General features: G+C 45.1%; 1 protein-coding gene across 1 annotated transcript; it reads right to left on the reverse strand.

Annotated features, from left to right (window-relative positions):
* Positions 1–24: 24 nt before the first annotated feature.
* On the reverse strand, positions 25–9,474 carry tlcd4b (TLC domain containing 4b). Its single transcript, XM_068737056.1, is given in 5 exon segments — positions 25–299; positions 4,164–4,216; positions 4,218–4,254; positions 6,180–6,332; positions 9,325–9,474. Coding segments are annotated over 4 exon segments (471 nt in total). The 5' UTR covers positions 6,326–6,332; positions 9,325–9,474; the 3' UTR covers positions 25–64.
* Positions 9,475–18,458: the final 8,984 nt, after the last annotated feature.

The raw sequence follows: 18,458 nt of genomic DNA on the forward strand, positions 1-18,458 counted from the left end.
CCCTTTATCACTCATACTGTTCCCTTTGACCTATGAAAACAGATCTTTGTTTTTGGATCAATGCTCAACTTAAAATCAGTTTAAAGTACACACACACACACACACACACACACACACACACACACACACACACACACACACACACACACACACACACACACACACACACACACACACACACACACACACACAGCGCACTGGAGGAAATGATCAACAGGAGAACAAACAATAATAGCTCACCGTAAAGGAGGTAACCACAGGTTATGGCCACGTTTAGTTTGACGAGACTGGGGTCACCCCTGTGGGAAGAAGCAGAGAACGCCGAGTGAGGAAGAGTGCGCTCAAAACACTAGACGTGAGGAAGAGTGCGCTGGCTGCCTTCCGGAGGAATTCTAAAAAGCGCTCTCACCGCACGCCTCTGATCGATGCAATTTTTACAAACGACTCATGCGACTGCGACTCGAGCAGAAAGCTCATTGGGGGGGTTGACTGATGCTGATGTGCTGACTGTGATGCACGGTTAGGTCTTGATTAAAATAAAAAGGCTTTTGTTCGTGGAGGGTCCATAACGCCGCCCAACTGATCTTTTTTTAAAGTTTTGTTTCTGAACAATCGGCGCCGACGCGCTCTGGTGACAAATAAACTCTGCTCAGACACCCGACCCCGCTCTCTCGGTCACAACGTATCGCGTGGCGAATGACCGCTTGTGTAACAGGACCCCACGACACACATACTGTGCAAACATACATATACAGCCCATGTGATCACACACACACACACACACACCTGCACTGTACAACAGCTACCCCCCCCCCCTCAGAACGCACCGCTGTCAAAAGTGATCCCGCAGACGTCACCCGACACCGTTCAGCACACCGTCCACCTTCGCTTATAAGCGCTTTGACTTTGACACACGAGTGGAATGTATGAAAATATGCTTATTGCATTTGTGCGTCACGAAACTGTCATCGGCCTCTGGTCGCACCCCGGTCGTCTCATCTAACGTCTGTTAGCTCCTGCTGTTAACTGATCGGTTGTATCACTTACCTCTGCACTTGAAATGCAGCGGGCAAATATAAGATTAGATGTCCTCTCCACACACACACACACAGCACACACACACACACACACACACACACACACACACACACACACACACACACACACACACACACACACACACACACACACACACACACACACACACACACACACACACACCAGCAGGCTGCCATCACAAGAGTCCAAAGGCTTCATGATAATCACATCAGTGTGATCCAGCTCCAGCTCATTAGATGTACAGCAAACCCACGCTCCTCTCTCACTAAGTGACTGGTATTTGTGAGAGAGAGAGCGTGAGACGTTTACAACAGGAAGCGCTGCAGTAGTGCTGACTCAACGGGCCTCGTGCACGAGCCACTCATTTCAAGTCGAGGGCGTGTTCCTTTATATTTACGCTTTTACAATGAGATCACTTCTGACATTACATGGGTTTCAGATTTTGAAGCGAGGTTGTAGGAGGTACTTATACATAGTCAGTGTATGTTCGGAGAAACGCGAGTAGCAGCATGGAGGCAAATCAAAGTCCTGTTGTGGACATCAGTATTGATATCCGTTTAAGTGTACGCTATATTTGGAATATTTTAACTGCTTTACATTGCTGCCAGACAGCCGTTATCTATGCTCTCTTATAGACACCAGACTCTATTGGCAAAAACAGTAGTTTTGTCTCACGGGAGTCGCTGCCTCGATGAGTTAGTTAGTTAGTTAAGTTATTGTGTGAATTGTGTTTTAAAAGGGTTAGTTCGGATTCACCAAAGTCACACACACACTAAGCACCTCCGGTGTTCTGCGATGTAAAATGACTGTTTTTGTCGAAGGAGTCTTGCGGTTTTATTTGCCCGTAGAAATTGGGGCTTTCCGACGGCGAGGTAAAGCGATAGAAATATTCTACATACAGCGTACACACAAGAAATACAGCGATGACGGAGAAGTAGATTTCATACACAGAGTCTGCTTTTCTCTACAGGGGGACAATAATACAAATATTCATATAAGAATTGTAATGCCTTCGTGTGAATAATTAAGCGTGTGACACGTGACCAATGACGGCTCGCAGCTGCTGACTACAAACCAATCTGAGTAGAGCATGACACCCTTAATGAACACGTGGCATTTATCAAAATGAAACGTGAGGAAAAAAAGTGAAACACGTGAAGGACAAGAACACGAAGACGTTCCTGCATGCAGCCCGGTGGCTGATAGAACGTGTTGCAATGTTCTCAGTTAAATATTATATCTAAACCAGCTCCACTTCAACTCGCCACAACCCTGAAATTTGAACCCTCATCCTGCTCGGATAAGCCAATCGAGAGTTGCATCGGGGGGGGGGGGGGGCCTCGTTAACTGAGTGGATTATGATAACGGCCAAAGGTCTGCGTGCTGCCAGTGAGAGTGACACTCCGAAAGAGTGTGAAAACAATGCGGGGTTGTTGTTGTTGTTTTGTGTTTTCTCGCAGCGGTCAGGCTCTGAGCTACCGGAGAGCAGAACAATGCGGCTGTGTGACGGGTCTTAATGATGCTGTAATACAGTTGGATTGACGGGAGAATTAACGCTTGCGCCACTCGGCTGCCAACAAGATCAGCTTTGAGGCATTAGGGACACTGCTGGGGATCAGATAGGTGCCCGTGGGTGACGAGGGTAAGTTTAGCAAGAGGCGAGGAGGAGGAGGAGGAGGAGGAGGGGCAAACTGCAAGGCTCGAGTTAGAACACCAAAAACATTCTATGACAAAGAGGCTTTGGAGAGGAGGGCTCAGATACTATAAGCACCTGAACACATGACGATTGGTAGAAGGGAGAGAGAGGAGACCCCCCCCCCCCCATCTTTCCTCTCCCACCGTCTCTTTAACACCTCCCCACCCCCCCCTTTTCGTTCCATCAGTGATGCTGGCCCGGGACCGACGCCTGAGACCATGAGAGCGAGGTGCGCTGCATTGATTCGACAGCCAGAGATGTAGAGTGCAACGGACAGCTAGAGGTGGGGGGGGGGCATATGAAGAGAGAGAGAGAGGGGGGGGGGTAAGAGCACTAGGCTGCTGTTGTTTGCTATGAAAAGGAGCCTTGTTGATGGATTCTAGTCTAGTCTGCTCAAGAGCCAGAGAGGAAGCGAAACAGAGGGGAAAAGAGAGATAGAAGAAGAGTAAGAATAGAATGCAGAAGTAAGAGACAGAAAGCTGAGGAGATGTGCTTTAAAAAAAAAGAAGCAGAAAAAAAAGATTGAGATATTGGGGAGGAGAGAGAAAATGGGGAAATCACCATTTCTCTTTTTCAGAACCCATTGGTGCAAATAACGCAGTCAGCAGTAGCAGAGAGAGAGAAGACAGTAAAGGCAATAATCAAAGGCTAAACCACTGAATCTACAACTCTCCAGAGACTCCACTGACACATTAGATCCATCTTTCCTCCTCCACCTTCCCTCTTTCATTCTGATGAAGGGAACGCCGTCGCCATCTCTCCAAAAGGTATTAACCAACCCCGGACGATTCCCTCCCACCTCCCACCTCCCATCCTCATCCTCATCCTCCCGTCCCCTGTGAGCTGCTCCTGCCTGCTGGTCTGAAAAAAGGCAGATGTGAGGAGACGGGTTTCTCCTAAAAGCGAAAAGCGCCTAAAGCAGTTTGTTTTTTTTAAAGCCTGCCAAAATGACAAAGCATAATGTGTATATATGTGTGTGTGTGTGTGTGTGTGTGTGTGTGTGTGTGTGTGTGTGTGTGTGCGCAATAGGTTTGCAGCAGAACTGCTTCTGTGTTTATAGGGTTCTGTTTGTTTTCATGTCACATCTTCTCCAGCCGTGTTTCAGTGGATCATAGTGTTGTTGGATATTTTATTTATGAACGAAAACGTTCCAGAGCTGAAGAGTAGGGTTTGCCGGGTTGCCCATGGCAACCATTTTGAGAAACCAATTTCTAGGCCTTTTGTTGCCATCAGTGCCAACCACTTTTTAACATATAAAGAATAGGAATAGCAGTTTTAATAGTTGTTAAATTTGTGATATTTGAATTATTGCTGTCTCAGTCAGAACCACAATAAGCTGCACGCAAGTTCGGTGCATCAGCGGCAACCACTTTAAAAAGATGCGTGTTCAGCTTTCTGTTCCTCTTACCAGACGGGGTTGGCGTTGACGACGTCATCGAACCACAGGATGTACAGACAGAAACAACCCCACGACCAGAGCGTGCACAGTCGACACCATCCTGAGGACGCACACACAGACGAGAACAAAGAGGTAAACATGATGGCGGACAAAATGAGTTTCTTCTTCTTCTTCTTCTGTCGGCTGTGAGGGATCCATTTCCATCAAATATTCCATCCAGCCTCAACTGATCCCGTATGGAAATCAGATTTATGATCCGCATATTTGATTTGACATTTGATTATTTATTTTTTTACGTCCCCAGAAAGACCCAGACCAGGGATCGCACCGGGAGCCCCGAGCAGAGGCTGATTAGGTCTCCAGGGTCTTGATAACAGTTTGTATTTAATTGCGTCTACGTTGTCCCCTGAGTCCACGTGGCGGTGGCTTCTTCTTTATCAGGCCTCATACAGTATCGCCCCCTGACCTTTGGAGTGGTTATCCGTTTGACTGAAGAGATACTTCAGAGAGTCCAGTGACCCTTATCGCTGCTCTGCCAGGAACACGGTTCCTCCCCGGTCGTCACGCAGCCTCTAGGGGAACAGCGGTCCCTGTCCGCTGGGGGCCCAAGGCTCTACAGACGGGCTGCTGTACGACCGCATGAGTCCACTATTACCTCCGAATCACTGTGAAGAGTACGGAACGTCCACGGAGGAACTTGTGCTAAAAAGGACGCGTCAATGCAGCCGATCTCTAGTTCTAGTGTCTGCACTGAGAAGCTTTCTACTATATCTGTAAAGTACGCACAATTAAAAAGAGAACAGACGAAAGAAATCAACAACAGTCTTCTAGATTGTGCGGCTGTGCGTCAATACAAGACGGAAACGCTTCCTTCCTCTCTTCTCCTTGCACTTAAGTCGCGGCTACATAAACAACACGCTGACAAACAGAGCTGGCTGTTACGCAACAGCAGGGCCACTCTGAAGTGAAGCATCAGTGCCTGGCCTTTGCCTCGTATTGGACCATTCATTGGTGAATACACCCCGCACTTTCACACGAGGGAGGCTCATGCAAACTACAGCTGAATGAATGAAGGCTTTTTTTTTTTTGTGAGGAACTGGCAGACGGCAAAAGAGACTAAAAAAGAAGAAGAAGTTATGCAACTACAAATCATCGGCCTCTGAACTTCACCGCCGAAGCTTCAGCTTGAAACCTAAAACCTCACAGCTGCAGTTGCGTGGAATGACGACGAGTCACCGGAAAAAAAGAAAGAAAGAAAAAAAAAACCCACTGTGGTGTTTGCTCAACACGGGTCAGTTTTGTCAGGAGGTCACGATCTCGCAATGTTATGCAACGAGGTATTAGGAACTGGTAGGGAGGCGCGTCTCAGCGGGTCTACGGCACCATCAGTGATACCAAGAAGAACATGTTTACATTCTCTGTATCAGTGGGTCCGTCAAAGAAACTGTAACAAACTAATGTAAAACAACACAATGCTAGTGGGTGTCCTTTCACTAAAGTCTGTCACATCCAATACAGTAAGAAAAACGATATTGTCTGTCATTGCTACATTCAGGTATCAATGCAGACAGAGCTTAGTGACGAGTCTGTTCCCGCTTGACAAAGTCTAAGAGATGAGGGTCATATTAAATCAATGGGGGAGTCTGAAAACCTTTCCGTGGGATAGAATTAAATTGCCGTTTATTATTGTGTGTTGAACGCCACAACGAGCCTCGGCTGGTGATGGATTATACTTTTTTTTTTTTTTTTTTTAAATGGTTTTTCACTTGGGGAAAGAACCTTATTTGCTTCCCTGCATAGAGTCAGAGTCAGATAATTAATACTGCTCTCGTGTCCGTTTAGTAAATATGAAGATGGGGCTCTTTAAAGTAGCACATAGTTAATATAGTGGCTGCCTCTGATAGAGAGGGAGCTTTAGAGCTGCTGGTATTTTGTTTCCTTTAGGCAGAGCCAGGCTAGCCGTGTATGTTTGCGACCGTTGTGGCACTTAACAGATGATTAAATGGAACGTATGAAAACACACACCTGGAGTTCCACTCCGTGAGCTTGGTGGAGGGCAGCAGTCCATAACCCGGCGTGATGACGGTGGAGAGACGCGGGCTGACCACCGAGAAGAGGAGCTGGAAACTCACGAAGCTGCCAGCTACCACGGTCAACTCTCTCGTCTCCATCACTCACCTAAACACGAGGAGGAGGAGAGGAAGGGAGGAGAGGGTCGGGGGGGGGGGGTGCAGGAGGACAGGGAGGGGGACACACATGGACAGGTTCAGTCGAGGACTGTCAGTCATCCTGGGCGAAGCCAGAAGAGAAGCCGAGGCGGCGGTTGGGTGAGAGGGTGAAGCGGCACCCTGTGTGGTTCATCCAGCCCACAAAGAAAAGAAGAAAAGGAAAGAGACAGAGGGTTGGGGGGGGGGGGAGATAGATATATACACACACACACACACACACACACACACACACACACACACACACACACACACACACACACACACACACACACACATAAAAAAGCCAAAGACATGGGCTGTCTAATGCGAGTGACATGAGAGCTTTAGACAAGCAGGGCAGTTCATAGAAGGGTGGGAGAGAATCAAAGGCGCTACAGTTGAGGGAAAAAAAAAAAAAAAAAAAAGTTGTTGGGTGTTGTGAATACTGTGCAGAGCATTTCAGACAGGAATAAAAGGTCTCCATTTATATGCATATTTTGCAAGAGGATTACAGCGAGTTGTTTAGGCCGACTAGAAATCCCTGAAAAGAAAACAAAGGCTGAGCGGGGAGAGAAAAGAGGATTGTCAAGATGGAGACACAGGTTCAAATCAGAGGCAGTGGAACAAGTTTCGAGGGAGTTACTGTACTTCAACAACGCTCTTTATTCTGCTTACATCCACGTTTGAATCAGCTGTACACTAGACGTTTGGTTTATTTCCGTTGTGCTGATCTATCTCGCAGATTTAAGTACCACCCGGAAGTAGCAGCAGACCAGAAAGCGATAAATTGAAACTAATGAGGACAAACACAGGATGTAGACGTGTGAAGCAGCTGTGTGTCAACACATGCGCGTGTTAACTGAAGAGATCTGTTTACGCGCTCTCTTAGGTCAACAAACTAGAGGCCTGCCTTTGTCAAATCACAGGCGACCAGCGGAGATGGCCTGAAATCTGTTCAAATTGGTTCACAGTGGTCTTTTTTTTCAGACCCGTTTGAATGACAAAAAGGGGAGAGAATTCATTTGAATTACACAAAGCTGTCGATCGACGTAACCGTAGTTCCAGAGCAAAGATACATCTGACTGTGTTTTGAGCCACCGGATGCTTCGGGGTCAACAACTCGCATGCTTCAGTCCTAAGATAGACAAAATAAGGACCTTGGCCCTAGCAATTTGTGGCCCTCAACTTGGACTGGGGACTAGAAATCCTGCTGACATCGCAAGCAGATCGTGACCGCCTCTTCCTCATCAACTGGCTTCTCGGCTTCCACCACCCCACCTGTCCCGACCGCCAAAAAAAAAAAAACCCCGGCCCAGACACCTAGAAAAAGGTCACAACGGACGCTGAAATGCACCGTCATCGTGACCTCTCACTTGTTCCCAAGCGGTTACAACATACCGGGCTTATGCCGGTCTGGACTCTGGCCCGGGGAATGCATTCAAATTCAGAATTTACAGAAACGATGCAAGCCGTTTTAAAACCACTTACTCCAGGAGAGGTGGCGATTAGGGTTGTGCAAGGTAAAGATTACTACCGACTGCCAGACATAAAAAAGGTGGAAACCTCATATACTGCAGCCATATACAGAACATTACACATGAATTAAGTTCTATTTTAACCCTAGAAATGACCAATGTTGCCTGCGTGCTGTTTTTGCGGAGCGCAAAAGGAAACAAAAAGCACAAGAAGCAACGAGCCGTTGAAGAAAACAAGAGCCACGAGCGAAACCCATCAATTCAAATGCTCCCATTCAAGATTACAGCTTTGCTCAGCACCACCAGAGGCAACCGTCTCAACTATTTGCCTCTTGATCTTTAGAAAACAAAACATAAAAAATGCATTAAAGAATAAATTAGGATGCCTGAGAAAAATAAAATAAAGTTTCCCACAAATCAAAGCAACTGCGAGACGTGCAGCTCCTGCTTCGTTGAGCTTCCCAGTGTTCCCGTCCACTCTAGAAACATGTTGACCAGGGGCAGCTGAGGCCGGCCGTTCCTCTTCTAAAGGAAGCCACACCACTCTTTAGAGCCTCTCATTGTCTCCAGCAGCAGCTATGCACATTCCTGGGCCACGCTGATCACATGCAGCATGTGCCTGAATAATTCAGTGGCATTCTTCACCTGGCAGGCTGGTTCACACTGCCCCGTGGGAGGAGGAGGAGGAGGAGGAGGAGGAGGAGGCGGCGGCAACAGCGTGCAGAGAGCCTCCTCACTGCGGTTGACAGCCACGCTCCGCCGTCCACGTCTGACCTTGTTCCACCGGGCCGATCTTGCCGCTGTCAGCAAACCGTGACCCCGGTGACATATCGACCAAACATAAATAATAGCGGTTCAATCCCCCCCCCCATCCTCCTCGGTCCTTTCGGTAATCTAAACCCCCCACCCCCCCCCTCTGTCTACCGCATTGCTACACCAGACCGATGGGTTTGACTCGCCTCTCTCTCTCTCTCTCCGTAGCCGCTCTCAAGGCACAAAACCTCGGCACGCCTGGTCTTCACCAATCTCCGCAGGCCAGGTTTGCTCATGACAGGAATATACCGACGAACGATTATCTCCGTTTAAAACCCGACAGATGTTTTTGCGGTTAGCATACTGACCCTCTACAGTGAGGAGACGCTCCCCCTCTGGAGGAGTGTTGTGCTCCCTCCGCCACAATAGCACCGTCAACGTACACGTTAAAACACAGCTTTAAGGAAAACACACACACAAAAGTCGGGTTAGGTGTTGAACGAGTTGTAACGAGACGCAGAGCCCCGGCGGGTCGGACACGCGACCCACTTGCGATTCAGGGGGCAAAGTTGTCGGCTAAAACGGGAAGGCTACGTATGCTGTTGTTGCTGCTGCTGCCGCTGACGAGGCGAGCGGTCCCAAGATTCGTACGGCTAAATAGTACCTGAATTGTGCGAGGAAACCACAGCACGCCTTTATATTTGAGGTGGAAGGCAGGAGGGAGAGCTCGGTTACCTGCTGTCCGTCGCATAGGTCTGTGTAGGCGGGTACGCTCCCAGTTTAGCCGCCGTCTTCTCCACTTTCTAACAACTTGACGTTAGCTAGCAAGTCGGCTAAACTGACACAGCCCGCTGGCTCTGCGACCCCTGGAAGGAAAGAGAGAGAGAGCGCGAGGGGGGGGGGGGGGGGGGGAGAGAGAGAGAGAGAGAGAGAGAGAGAGAGAGAGAGAGAGAGAGAGAGAGAGAGAGAGAGAGAGAGAGAGGGGGGGGGGGGGGGGGGAGCCTCCTCTGCTACGCGAACAATGGCGCGTCCCAACCAGCCACTACAAGCAGGAGGAGGGACAAAAATGGCTTTCCCTCACAGCTTAATTCCCCGACTGCCATGCGTTTCCACTTATGAGTCCGACAGAAAAGTTTCTTTTTAGCCGTTTTATTTTGGCGTTCACAGTAAGGACTGACCGGTGACGTCGACATGTATCCACCCCTCGTGCACAACACGCCCCCAACAACCCCCCCCACCCCACCCCACCCAACAGAGGCTACACCCACGAGGAACAAAGGCCATATATTAATGATGATAACATCCACCAACCGTAGATAGTGGAGACTTAATAAAGGACCACGCCAACCAAATGTAGCCCATTCACTACAAATCACTGTTCACCATTATAATGAATCATTGTGCTGTGTTTGAATTAACTTTATACTCTCCCAGGCATCCCGTGGTTTCCATTTATATCCATATGATATGAAGATCTATAAATAGACTTGAGTTCTTATCAAGTCATATTATCATTATGTGGCAACACGATCCAACCTTTTTTTTTTTTTTTTAAATCAGTGTGCACTGTAACTGCATATTCATCATCATCATACAACCACACAGCTGTAACGTGTGACAGAAATAAATAAATGCACATCTTGTGGTCTCTGTGATTGATGACGCCAAGCAAGTTTCAGAGTGCAATGTAAAAAAAAGAAAATACATCATGTGATCCATCTCAACTTGTAAACATAAACTTCTATAAATAATGAATTATGCAATCTTTGTTTTTTTTTATCTTTTCATGCAATTCAATGTGGCTTAATTGACGTGAACGTTTAAAGAAAAACAATGTTGCCAAAGCATCAACGTACAAAAGAACACAATAATATTGCTATGCATGTTAATACAACATTAACATTGTTATATAATAATGGTATATACATTACATCCTTTTTCTTTTTCCAGTTAATAATGACTATTGATATCTAACAGGTATCCTCATAAGCCACGTCTGGCTTCTAACCTCTCCTGCACAACAATGTTCAAACGTTTTTTATATATATGTGTATATGTTCAAATAAATAAAAAGTACAATAAAGCATATAATGGGCAAATATTTTGATAATCCATGAAGTATTTGGGTCAAAATTGTCAAACTATCTGCTTCCAGCTTCTCTTAGGAGATGATTTGCTGCTTTAGTCTGTTTTAAATCACTGTAAACTAAGTAATTCTGGGTTTAGCGGAGTTAGTCAGAGCAAACAAGTCAATTCAAGAGGTCAACTTGGCCTCTCACAAATACACCGGTGTGGTCCTTCAAAAGACAGAGAAACCATCTGGTCCTGCAGCACACAGGATGAGCACACAGAACCATGGAGAATAATAGCGCGGTGAGGAGGTGATTATCGTTTGTCTTGCCTCCAAAGCCAGAAATGGATGCAGTTGGATCCGGGCTTTTCCCAAACACGGAAACACCTTCAGTCACCAATAGACTTTGGAATGTATGAGGAAACGGGCACACCTGGAGGGAAAAGTGAACGCATGAGTAACCCAAAGAAATAAAATGCAGATACTTATACGCTGCATCGTCAGAACACTGACACAGCCTGCTAATAAGTTGTTTATATTTTGGAAAGGGGGGTTTGTTCTTTGTCTGAACTCTTTGTTCTGTCAGCTTCTGAGTCATTTTGCAGAGCGATGTGTTGAGTCAAGGCCGCCTGTCTGGTTCCACTGCACATACTCGCACAGGGAAGGAGGAACTGTTTTCTCCTGCTCACATACCGGCCTGTATAGAAAAATAAATTCACATTTAGTGGGTTAGCCTTGGGCTTACATTGTGTGGCACCAAGTGTCTCGGTGGGCCCTCTGCGCGAGGTTGAAATAGACACAGAATCTGATTCAAAATGAGAGGCAAAGGTTTTGGTTTTATTGAATTGAAAATGAATCACTGTTTGGGTTCGTTCTCTTAAAGCGAGAGAGCGAGAGCCGGGGCGTACCCTGCATTAAAGCATAGTGAGTGAGTCAAACACGAGCGTGGAGACGGAGGCATTTTTTAAAAAATGGAGCGCACGAAGACCGAGAGAGTGTTAGAGACAGATATATATATATATGAAGCTCGCTCAGTGCACGGCCGGTATGCAGCCTCAGAAATGAACCCGCTGCAGGAGACACCCTTTGCATTGTGGGGGGGGGGGGGGGGGGTCGATCACAACCAGAGAGCACAATTAAAATTACATTGTGCGGATTTATTTAGAGGAGAGAATTAGGTTTTAAAGTTTAATATTTCCTCGCCAGTGTCGCAAAGAGAGGGAATACGAATTTCCATTGTGATTGACCGACGGAGTGTGTGAGAAAGCGCACAGAGATGAGTAAATGATATTTGCGTCGATTTAAAGAGTGTGTCGAGACAGAATGAATCTAATCCTTTCTCCAACAATGAAGAGGCTCACGGATTTACCAAACATCAGCTGCTAATTAGAGCAGATCAGATGACGATCATAGGAGCGGCAGTGTGAAATAAAGATGCGTGGGGAAAACAATGCATTCACATAATGTCAGATGACATGACACAAGCGAGCATGCAAGCACAGGGTTTGGCGTGTTATTACTTGATTTGCATTGAATTGTAAAGTCTCTGGAATCTGTTCAGTAAAAACATGTTTGTTTTTTTGTCATTTGGGTGAACTGGCCCTTTAGAAAGGCATGTTAAATGAATAGTTTGACACTTTGGGAAGTTCGCCTATTCACTTTCTTGCCCCGAAAGTTAGATGGGATTTCGATTGCCACTCTCATATCAAGTTGGAGCAGAGAGACGGTTAGCTTAGCATAGCACAAAGACCGGAAACAGTGGGAAAAGCTAGCCTGGCTGTGTCCAAAATCAACCTAGCACCTCTAAAGAGAACAGATTAAAAGTCTATGTCGTGTTTGTTATCTGTACAAAAAGCTAAGTAATAATAATAAGTAATAATCCGCAAAGCAAACCAGGAAGTCTCTCTGTTGAACTCGTGAAAAAAAGAGTTTTTAAAAAGCTTTTGTTAGCCGGCGGATATAATTAATTAAGTCAGACTCACAAAACCAATCCTTAATTTACATTTTCAAGCAAGGAGACTTCGTGTCCCCAATGACTTACTGTAATTAACCTGTAATGATGATAATGAGAACAACAACGACGCTGTTTATTATATTAGGAGAGTAATTTAATACAGCAGGCTGCTTAATCTCACTGCAGGCCAGAGGGCTGTTCTCATCGAGGCGTAAGTTAGGACGAAGGGCAGGTCACAGCAGGGCAGCCTAGAAATCTGCAGGCCCGCTGAGTCTCTGGGTCAGTGCCATCCCTGTTGGTTCAGTTTAAACAAAGCATAAAGTCTGTGTGAAGTGGATTTTTTTTTTTTTTTTTTTTCAACCTTGAGGGCAATTGTTGGAAGGAGAAAGGTGGTTGGCTTGTAGCCCAGGACAAAGAGGTAATTGGTTCACAGCAGCCCTGCAGTGGTATAGGCCGAGCAGAAGGGTACATATATGTGCTCGTATACAGCTTGAAGTGAGCCGGTACTACATTACAGTCTTTGGCGTATTGTGACTTTTTCTCAATACAACGTTCGCATCCTCGTCATAACTTTTCTTTTTTTTTTAAATTGTGAGGAAATATAATTAATGACTCATTATTTAAAAGTTTTCCGAATCTGCTCTTTTGATTTACAGACTCTAATTTTACAGGGAAAATATTTCCAGAAGAATGAAATGTTCGGGCGAAGGCTGTGTGATATGTGCGAATGATAAGATAATTATTCAACTGGAGCAAGTTTTGTCGAAAAGCTTTTCACACGTTGTAATAATAATGGTGTATAAATGATTGACCATCAAAACCATTATCTCCTAATAGCTTTTACTCACTGTAGAAATTCAGAATGTGTTTCTTTGTCCTGCTGCATTGAATGTACGAGCATCCTGAGTGGGGCTCTGCTCCTAAAACCCGAATGAGTAGCTCACAACCTGTCCGACTGGCTGGTGTTGATTCCAGGCTGTAGGCATCATATAATACATTATAGAGAAATACAATAGGCTATAAATAACACAGGAAAGCACTTTAAGTATTGACGCTATAGGTAAATATACAAACACACCACCATAAGCCACTAACGCTAGTAGTATAGACCTACTAAAGAACATAGCCCAAGTATAACAATAAGATCACAACTGACAAGTAAGTAGCAAGACTACACGCCAACATGTGAATATAAGTCAGTTTGGGGGTTTTGTAGTTATATATGTGTGTTTCCAAATCAAACACATAATTATTGGAGGCCTACAGTAACTGATGTGCTTTTTATTTTGGATATCCGGGTCAAAATCTCAGCTAAAAGAGTTCACCAGCCCCACAGTCACCATCGAGGACACTGAGGTCATGTTCTCTGTATTTTCTTTCTAAGCATTTGCCAAAACCCTCAGCTAATCATAGCCTAGCAACCGCAACTACGAAGGCACATTGGGTCTGTCACGTTTTGGATTTCTCTACATGTTGACGCGGCGTGCATACAGCAAGAGTTCGGGTGGTGGTTTGGAGGGGCAACAGTGTGTGTTTGTCGGCTCTAACTTAAACCGCACACGTTAGCGTTGCGAGGTTAACAAGTTTGCCCAGCGCCACTGCCAAGGCCATGCAGCTGCATTTCATAGGCTACCACATTACTCTGTGGGGTTACAGGTTAGACCCATTCATGAATAATACATCCACTGTGTAATTCTCAACTATGTGGGAGCCGGACCAGGATGATATCAGAGTGCAGCATCACGTCTGTCCTGCTCTACTGGATCTGGGGAGGTTTTTTCACTCCAGGAAGCGAGGCCAAACTTACTATCTCAGAAAGCGTTACATTCCCCAAGCAGTCCTCATCTGCCTTTCAAACATATTGTTTGAAAATATGAACATTAAAGCATAGATGTAACCTCTTGCTCGTCCAAGTATTTAAGCTAAGCAGCTAAACACTTTTATATTCGAATGAAATAAGAGCCTGATTGTAGTTTTTTCTTTATCATATTGCTAATACTACGTAAGGCCAACTAGCTGTACACTGCATTACAAGAACTCTACTATTTCTTTATTTCCATGTCCTCTGCATGTTCAACTGGGGAGGATGCTGACATTTTGGCTCAGACACGTAGCTTTAGCCCCTTAGCCTTTAGCTCCTTAGTTTAGCCCCTTAGCCTTTAGCCCCTTAGCCTTTAGCTCCTTAGTTTAGCCCCTTAGCCTTTAGCCCCTTAGCCTTTAGCCCTTAGCCTTTTAGCATGATATCAATATTGAAGAACCCTTTACAGGTTTCCTTTTTCACAACAAGTCACCTTGAAATATTAAAAAGTCAGCTGTAGACACTGTTTTCAACCAACTCACGGAGCTAACATTAGCTTAATTAGCCAGCTAGTTTCAGCTGATAAAATGGGTTAAAGACAGTTGTCATTTTAGCAAACAACAGTTGGCAAAAAAAAAAGTCAGTTTGGAGTTTTAGTTTACATTATACAATTTAAAACTATATCTATGGTGGATATTTTATAGTCTGATTACAGTACTCCTTAACTAGACTAGTAGTATATTAATATTTTACTCCTTTTGGCCAGAAATAAACAATTAAAGGTGTCTGTATTTGTTTATTTTATTACAAGTAGTGAGCAAAAATAAGACAAATCCAAATACTTTTTTTGTTGTGTCTTTCATGTGTTTGGGCGGGAGTTGCCTTAGGGGTGACTGAACTCATGACCCAGCTATGGCCTGGAGTTTAACCATATTATATTTCTTTTGTTTTTGGCAATTCACATGATTACCAGCCAGGACAGCAATGCTGGTATTACTTTCACCTGGTGAGTCTGTGTGTGTGTGAGTCACCGTAGCAAAATGTGGCCCAGTGTATCAGGAGCTAACACAGAAGTGGTTTTGTGTACTTTGCCAGGTCTTTGATTTTTATCAGCAGGATGGCGTCGCAACCGTGCAAGATGCAGTCGCGGAACTCTACAGGAGCGTGTTGTTTACGCCTCCTGGACCGGTTTGGCGTCGGCTGGCTGTTGTGTTCCCATCGCGAGATGGTCTCTAGTTTAGATTCTGCTGCTGATGTAACAGGGTTAAGTAGTCTTTGCGTGTTTGCCTCGGTAGAAATGGACAAATGGGCAAAAGCAGAGCGGCAGTCGCTGTCTTTTTTTCACCCGCATAGACACAGTCATGAGACGAAGCTCCAGACACACAGGAAATGTCAAGGCTCTGCCCCGAGGTCGGGGGCATTTGGAGCCTTGATTGGATCTTTTCTCAGATAACCTATAAAACACAATCAGGCCCCAGGAGAAGGCCACAGAGGATAATGAAATTATCTGAATAGCTCGCATAAAACAGCAGTGGAAAAAAAAGAAAGAAAGAGAAGTGATGAAGGTTTACTGAGAACTGCATTTGACAGGATATACTGAAAAATGAGAAATTACTGAACCATATGTTCCAGTAAAAAGCCAAAAGCAGAAACCTAAATATTTTAATGTTGCTTGAGTTTGTGCAGCATGAACCTATAAGATTTGTTCAGTACTAATATTAGTGGGACTCTGTGTCAGGTGGATATGGATGCCGATGTTTTTCTATATTCTAACATACACACACATGCAAAAACACGTATGCATCTTCATCAGTGTGACAGTATAATGCAAATCATGTACCGTATTAATATATTAATGCTGCAGGTTATTTTCCACTGCTTTAGAGATGAGTTTGGAAACATTAGCTGCAATCCCAAGAAAACGCTTGGCAGAATAAATCATTGTGCTGCCGTCTTTAGTCAATTACAGTAATTATTAACCTCCCTTGGGCCCCCGTGAGTAATGTTTGAACTTACCAAGGCTCAGAATATTTAATTATCTCAGGAGGAGACTAATTAGCACTTTATCGCAGGTAGTGTTACAAAAACAGCCATTATTCAAACAAATAAACATGCAATTTAAATTCAGCTTCATGGTCGTGTTTCAGCAGTAGGAGAAGGGTTTCATGGTGTTTTTTTCCACACCATATATATACAGACAGTATATGTATATATATATATTCATACAGTATATATATTTATGATATATCTAACATTGCCTTTTTCTGAATGAACAGTCTGCTATTGTATCTTTGATATGGTTATTTGCTATAAGCAGATACATTATTTGGCGTCCGAGATGTATCCGTATGGTGAATTAGGGCAAGTTTTGAGTTCTACATTTTAACCGCAGCACTCACCCTCCCAGATATTATTCTATCAACAATAATGTGTCCCTTACTACTTGGGTTTAAAAATAAAATGTAAATGGTGTAAAATCCTTTTACCTTATATTAGGCTTAATAGATTCCTTTAATCCAGGATGCTGCTACACCACGGTGCATGTGGGATATAAAGTGCTTTAGAATTGGTATGCCCAGTGGGAGACCTTGTGTCCCAACTCTAGTTATTTATTTTTTTGCATGCATGCATGCATGCTATATTAAATGTATATAAAAAGTATAGTATATAAAAAATGTAAATACACTTGTATATTGCTGCTCAAAGCATTGACATATAAGGGACTGTACACAAATGATTGGGTAGAAAAGTTGGGCTGCAAAGTGATGTCAGTAAGCAAAGAGTTGAGTGTCTTGGTTGCAGTTGGGTTAAGTGTGGCCAATAGAGGGTGTGAAGTCAAATGAATGCCAATGGGCTGATGATGTGCAACTGATCATGTAACTGTAAACGTCCATATCGTGGCACATCTTTGTGATGTAACTAGTTTGACCTCTTTTGTTCACATAAAAATAATCTCACAAAGGAAGGCTAAGAAAAACTACACTCCCTTCAGCAGCAAAATAAATAAAATATAAACTTTCCACTACATATATACACTTCCCCCTTTTGGACCGCCCCCCCCCCCTTCATCGCTAATCATTTTCATACAGCCACTAAGGGCGACAGTGTGACACACACACACACACACACACACACACACACACACACACACACACACACACACACACACACACACAGAGTGACAAGTGAAGGGAACACTGTGTGATTAAGGAGAGACTGACTGCAAATTTTCCACCACCAACCGATCTGAAGTCGTCGTTATTCCCACAGTGAGCACAAGATGGCGTACTTGTTTCTGTCCTTTCCAGTAACAGCACCTCAGAGAAGGGGGGGGGGGGGGGGTAGTATAGCTTTTCTTTCTCACTCAATGGCTGTTACATCAGCGCCATCCTCCAACCGACGGCCTGCGTTTCTTAGAAAAGTGGAGAGAGGGAGAGAGTGAGAGAGTGTGAGGAAATCATTTTTTAAAAACTTCCCAAATCCCACTGGACACGACCCCGTCTCCTGCCAGGCAGGAATCTAACATGTAGCTTCGTGCCACCGTTGCGTAATACTGGTGGTACGAATGTAAAGTGGTTAGGCTCCAGCGGGAAGCGGAGCGGCCTGTGCCAGGTCCCAGTTTGTGCGTGGGGGTGTGTGTGGAGGCGTCGGAGAGGGGGGAGGAGGAGGAGGAGGAGGAGGAGGAGAGGGAAGGGGGGGGGGGGTGCCATAAGTTTATATTCCATTCTACGCCCACGCAACTAAACTAACTACTGCAACAACTAACAAAATGCAGGAGGAGAGCTACTCACGAGTGAAACGTGTGTAAGATACACGGAGGCCCGTGAATTCATGCGTCATTCTTAGACCACCATTGTCAGGGCGGTTTAACCCCACTTGTCCTCCGTCTCCAGGACGTTTGACGAGCGCCGTGAGACGAGAAGAGCTAGTTTTCTTCCTTCTTTTTTTTTTCTTTTTTGACACGTGAACAGCTGAGGCCTTCTGTGTTGTGACTCCTGCTGCCACATCTGGTGTGTGTGTGTGTGTGCGTGTGTGTGCGTTTAGGG

The sequence above is a fragment of the Cebidichthys violaceus genome, unplaced genomic scaffold (assembly GCF_023349555.1).
Source record: "Cebidichthys violaceus isolate CVI_PGR_0920_01 unplaced genomic scaffold, fCebVio1.0.p SCAF_75, whole genome shotgun sequence".
In the NCBI taxonomy this organism is placed as follows: Eukaryota; Metazoa; Chordata; class Actinopteri; order Perciformes; family Stichaeidae; genus Cebidichthys; species Cebidichthys violaceus.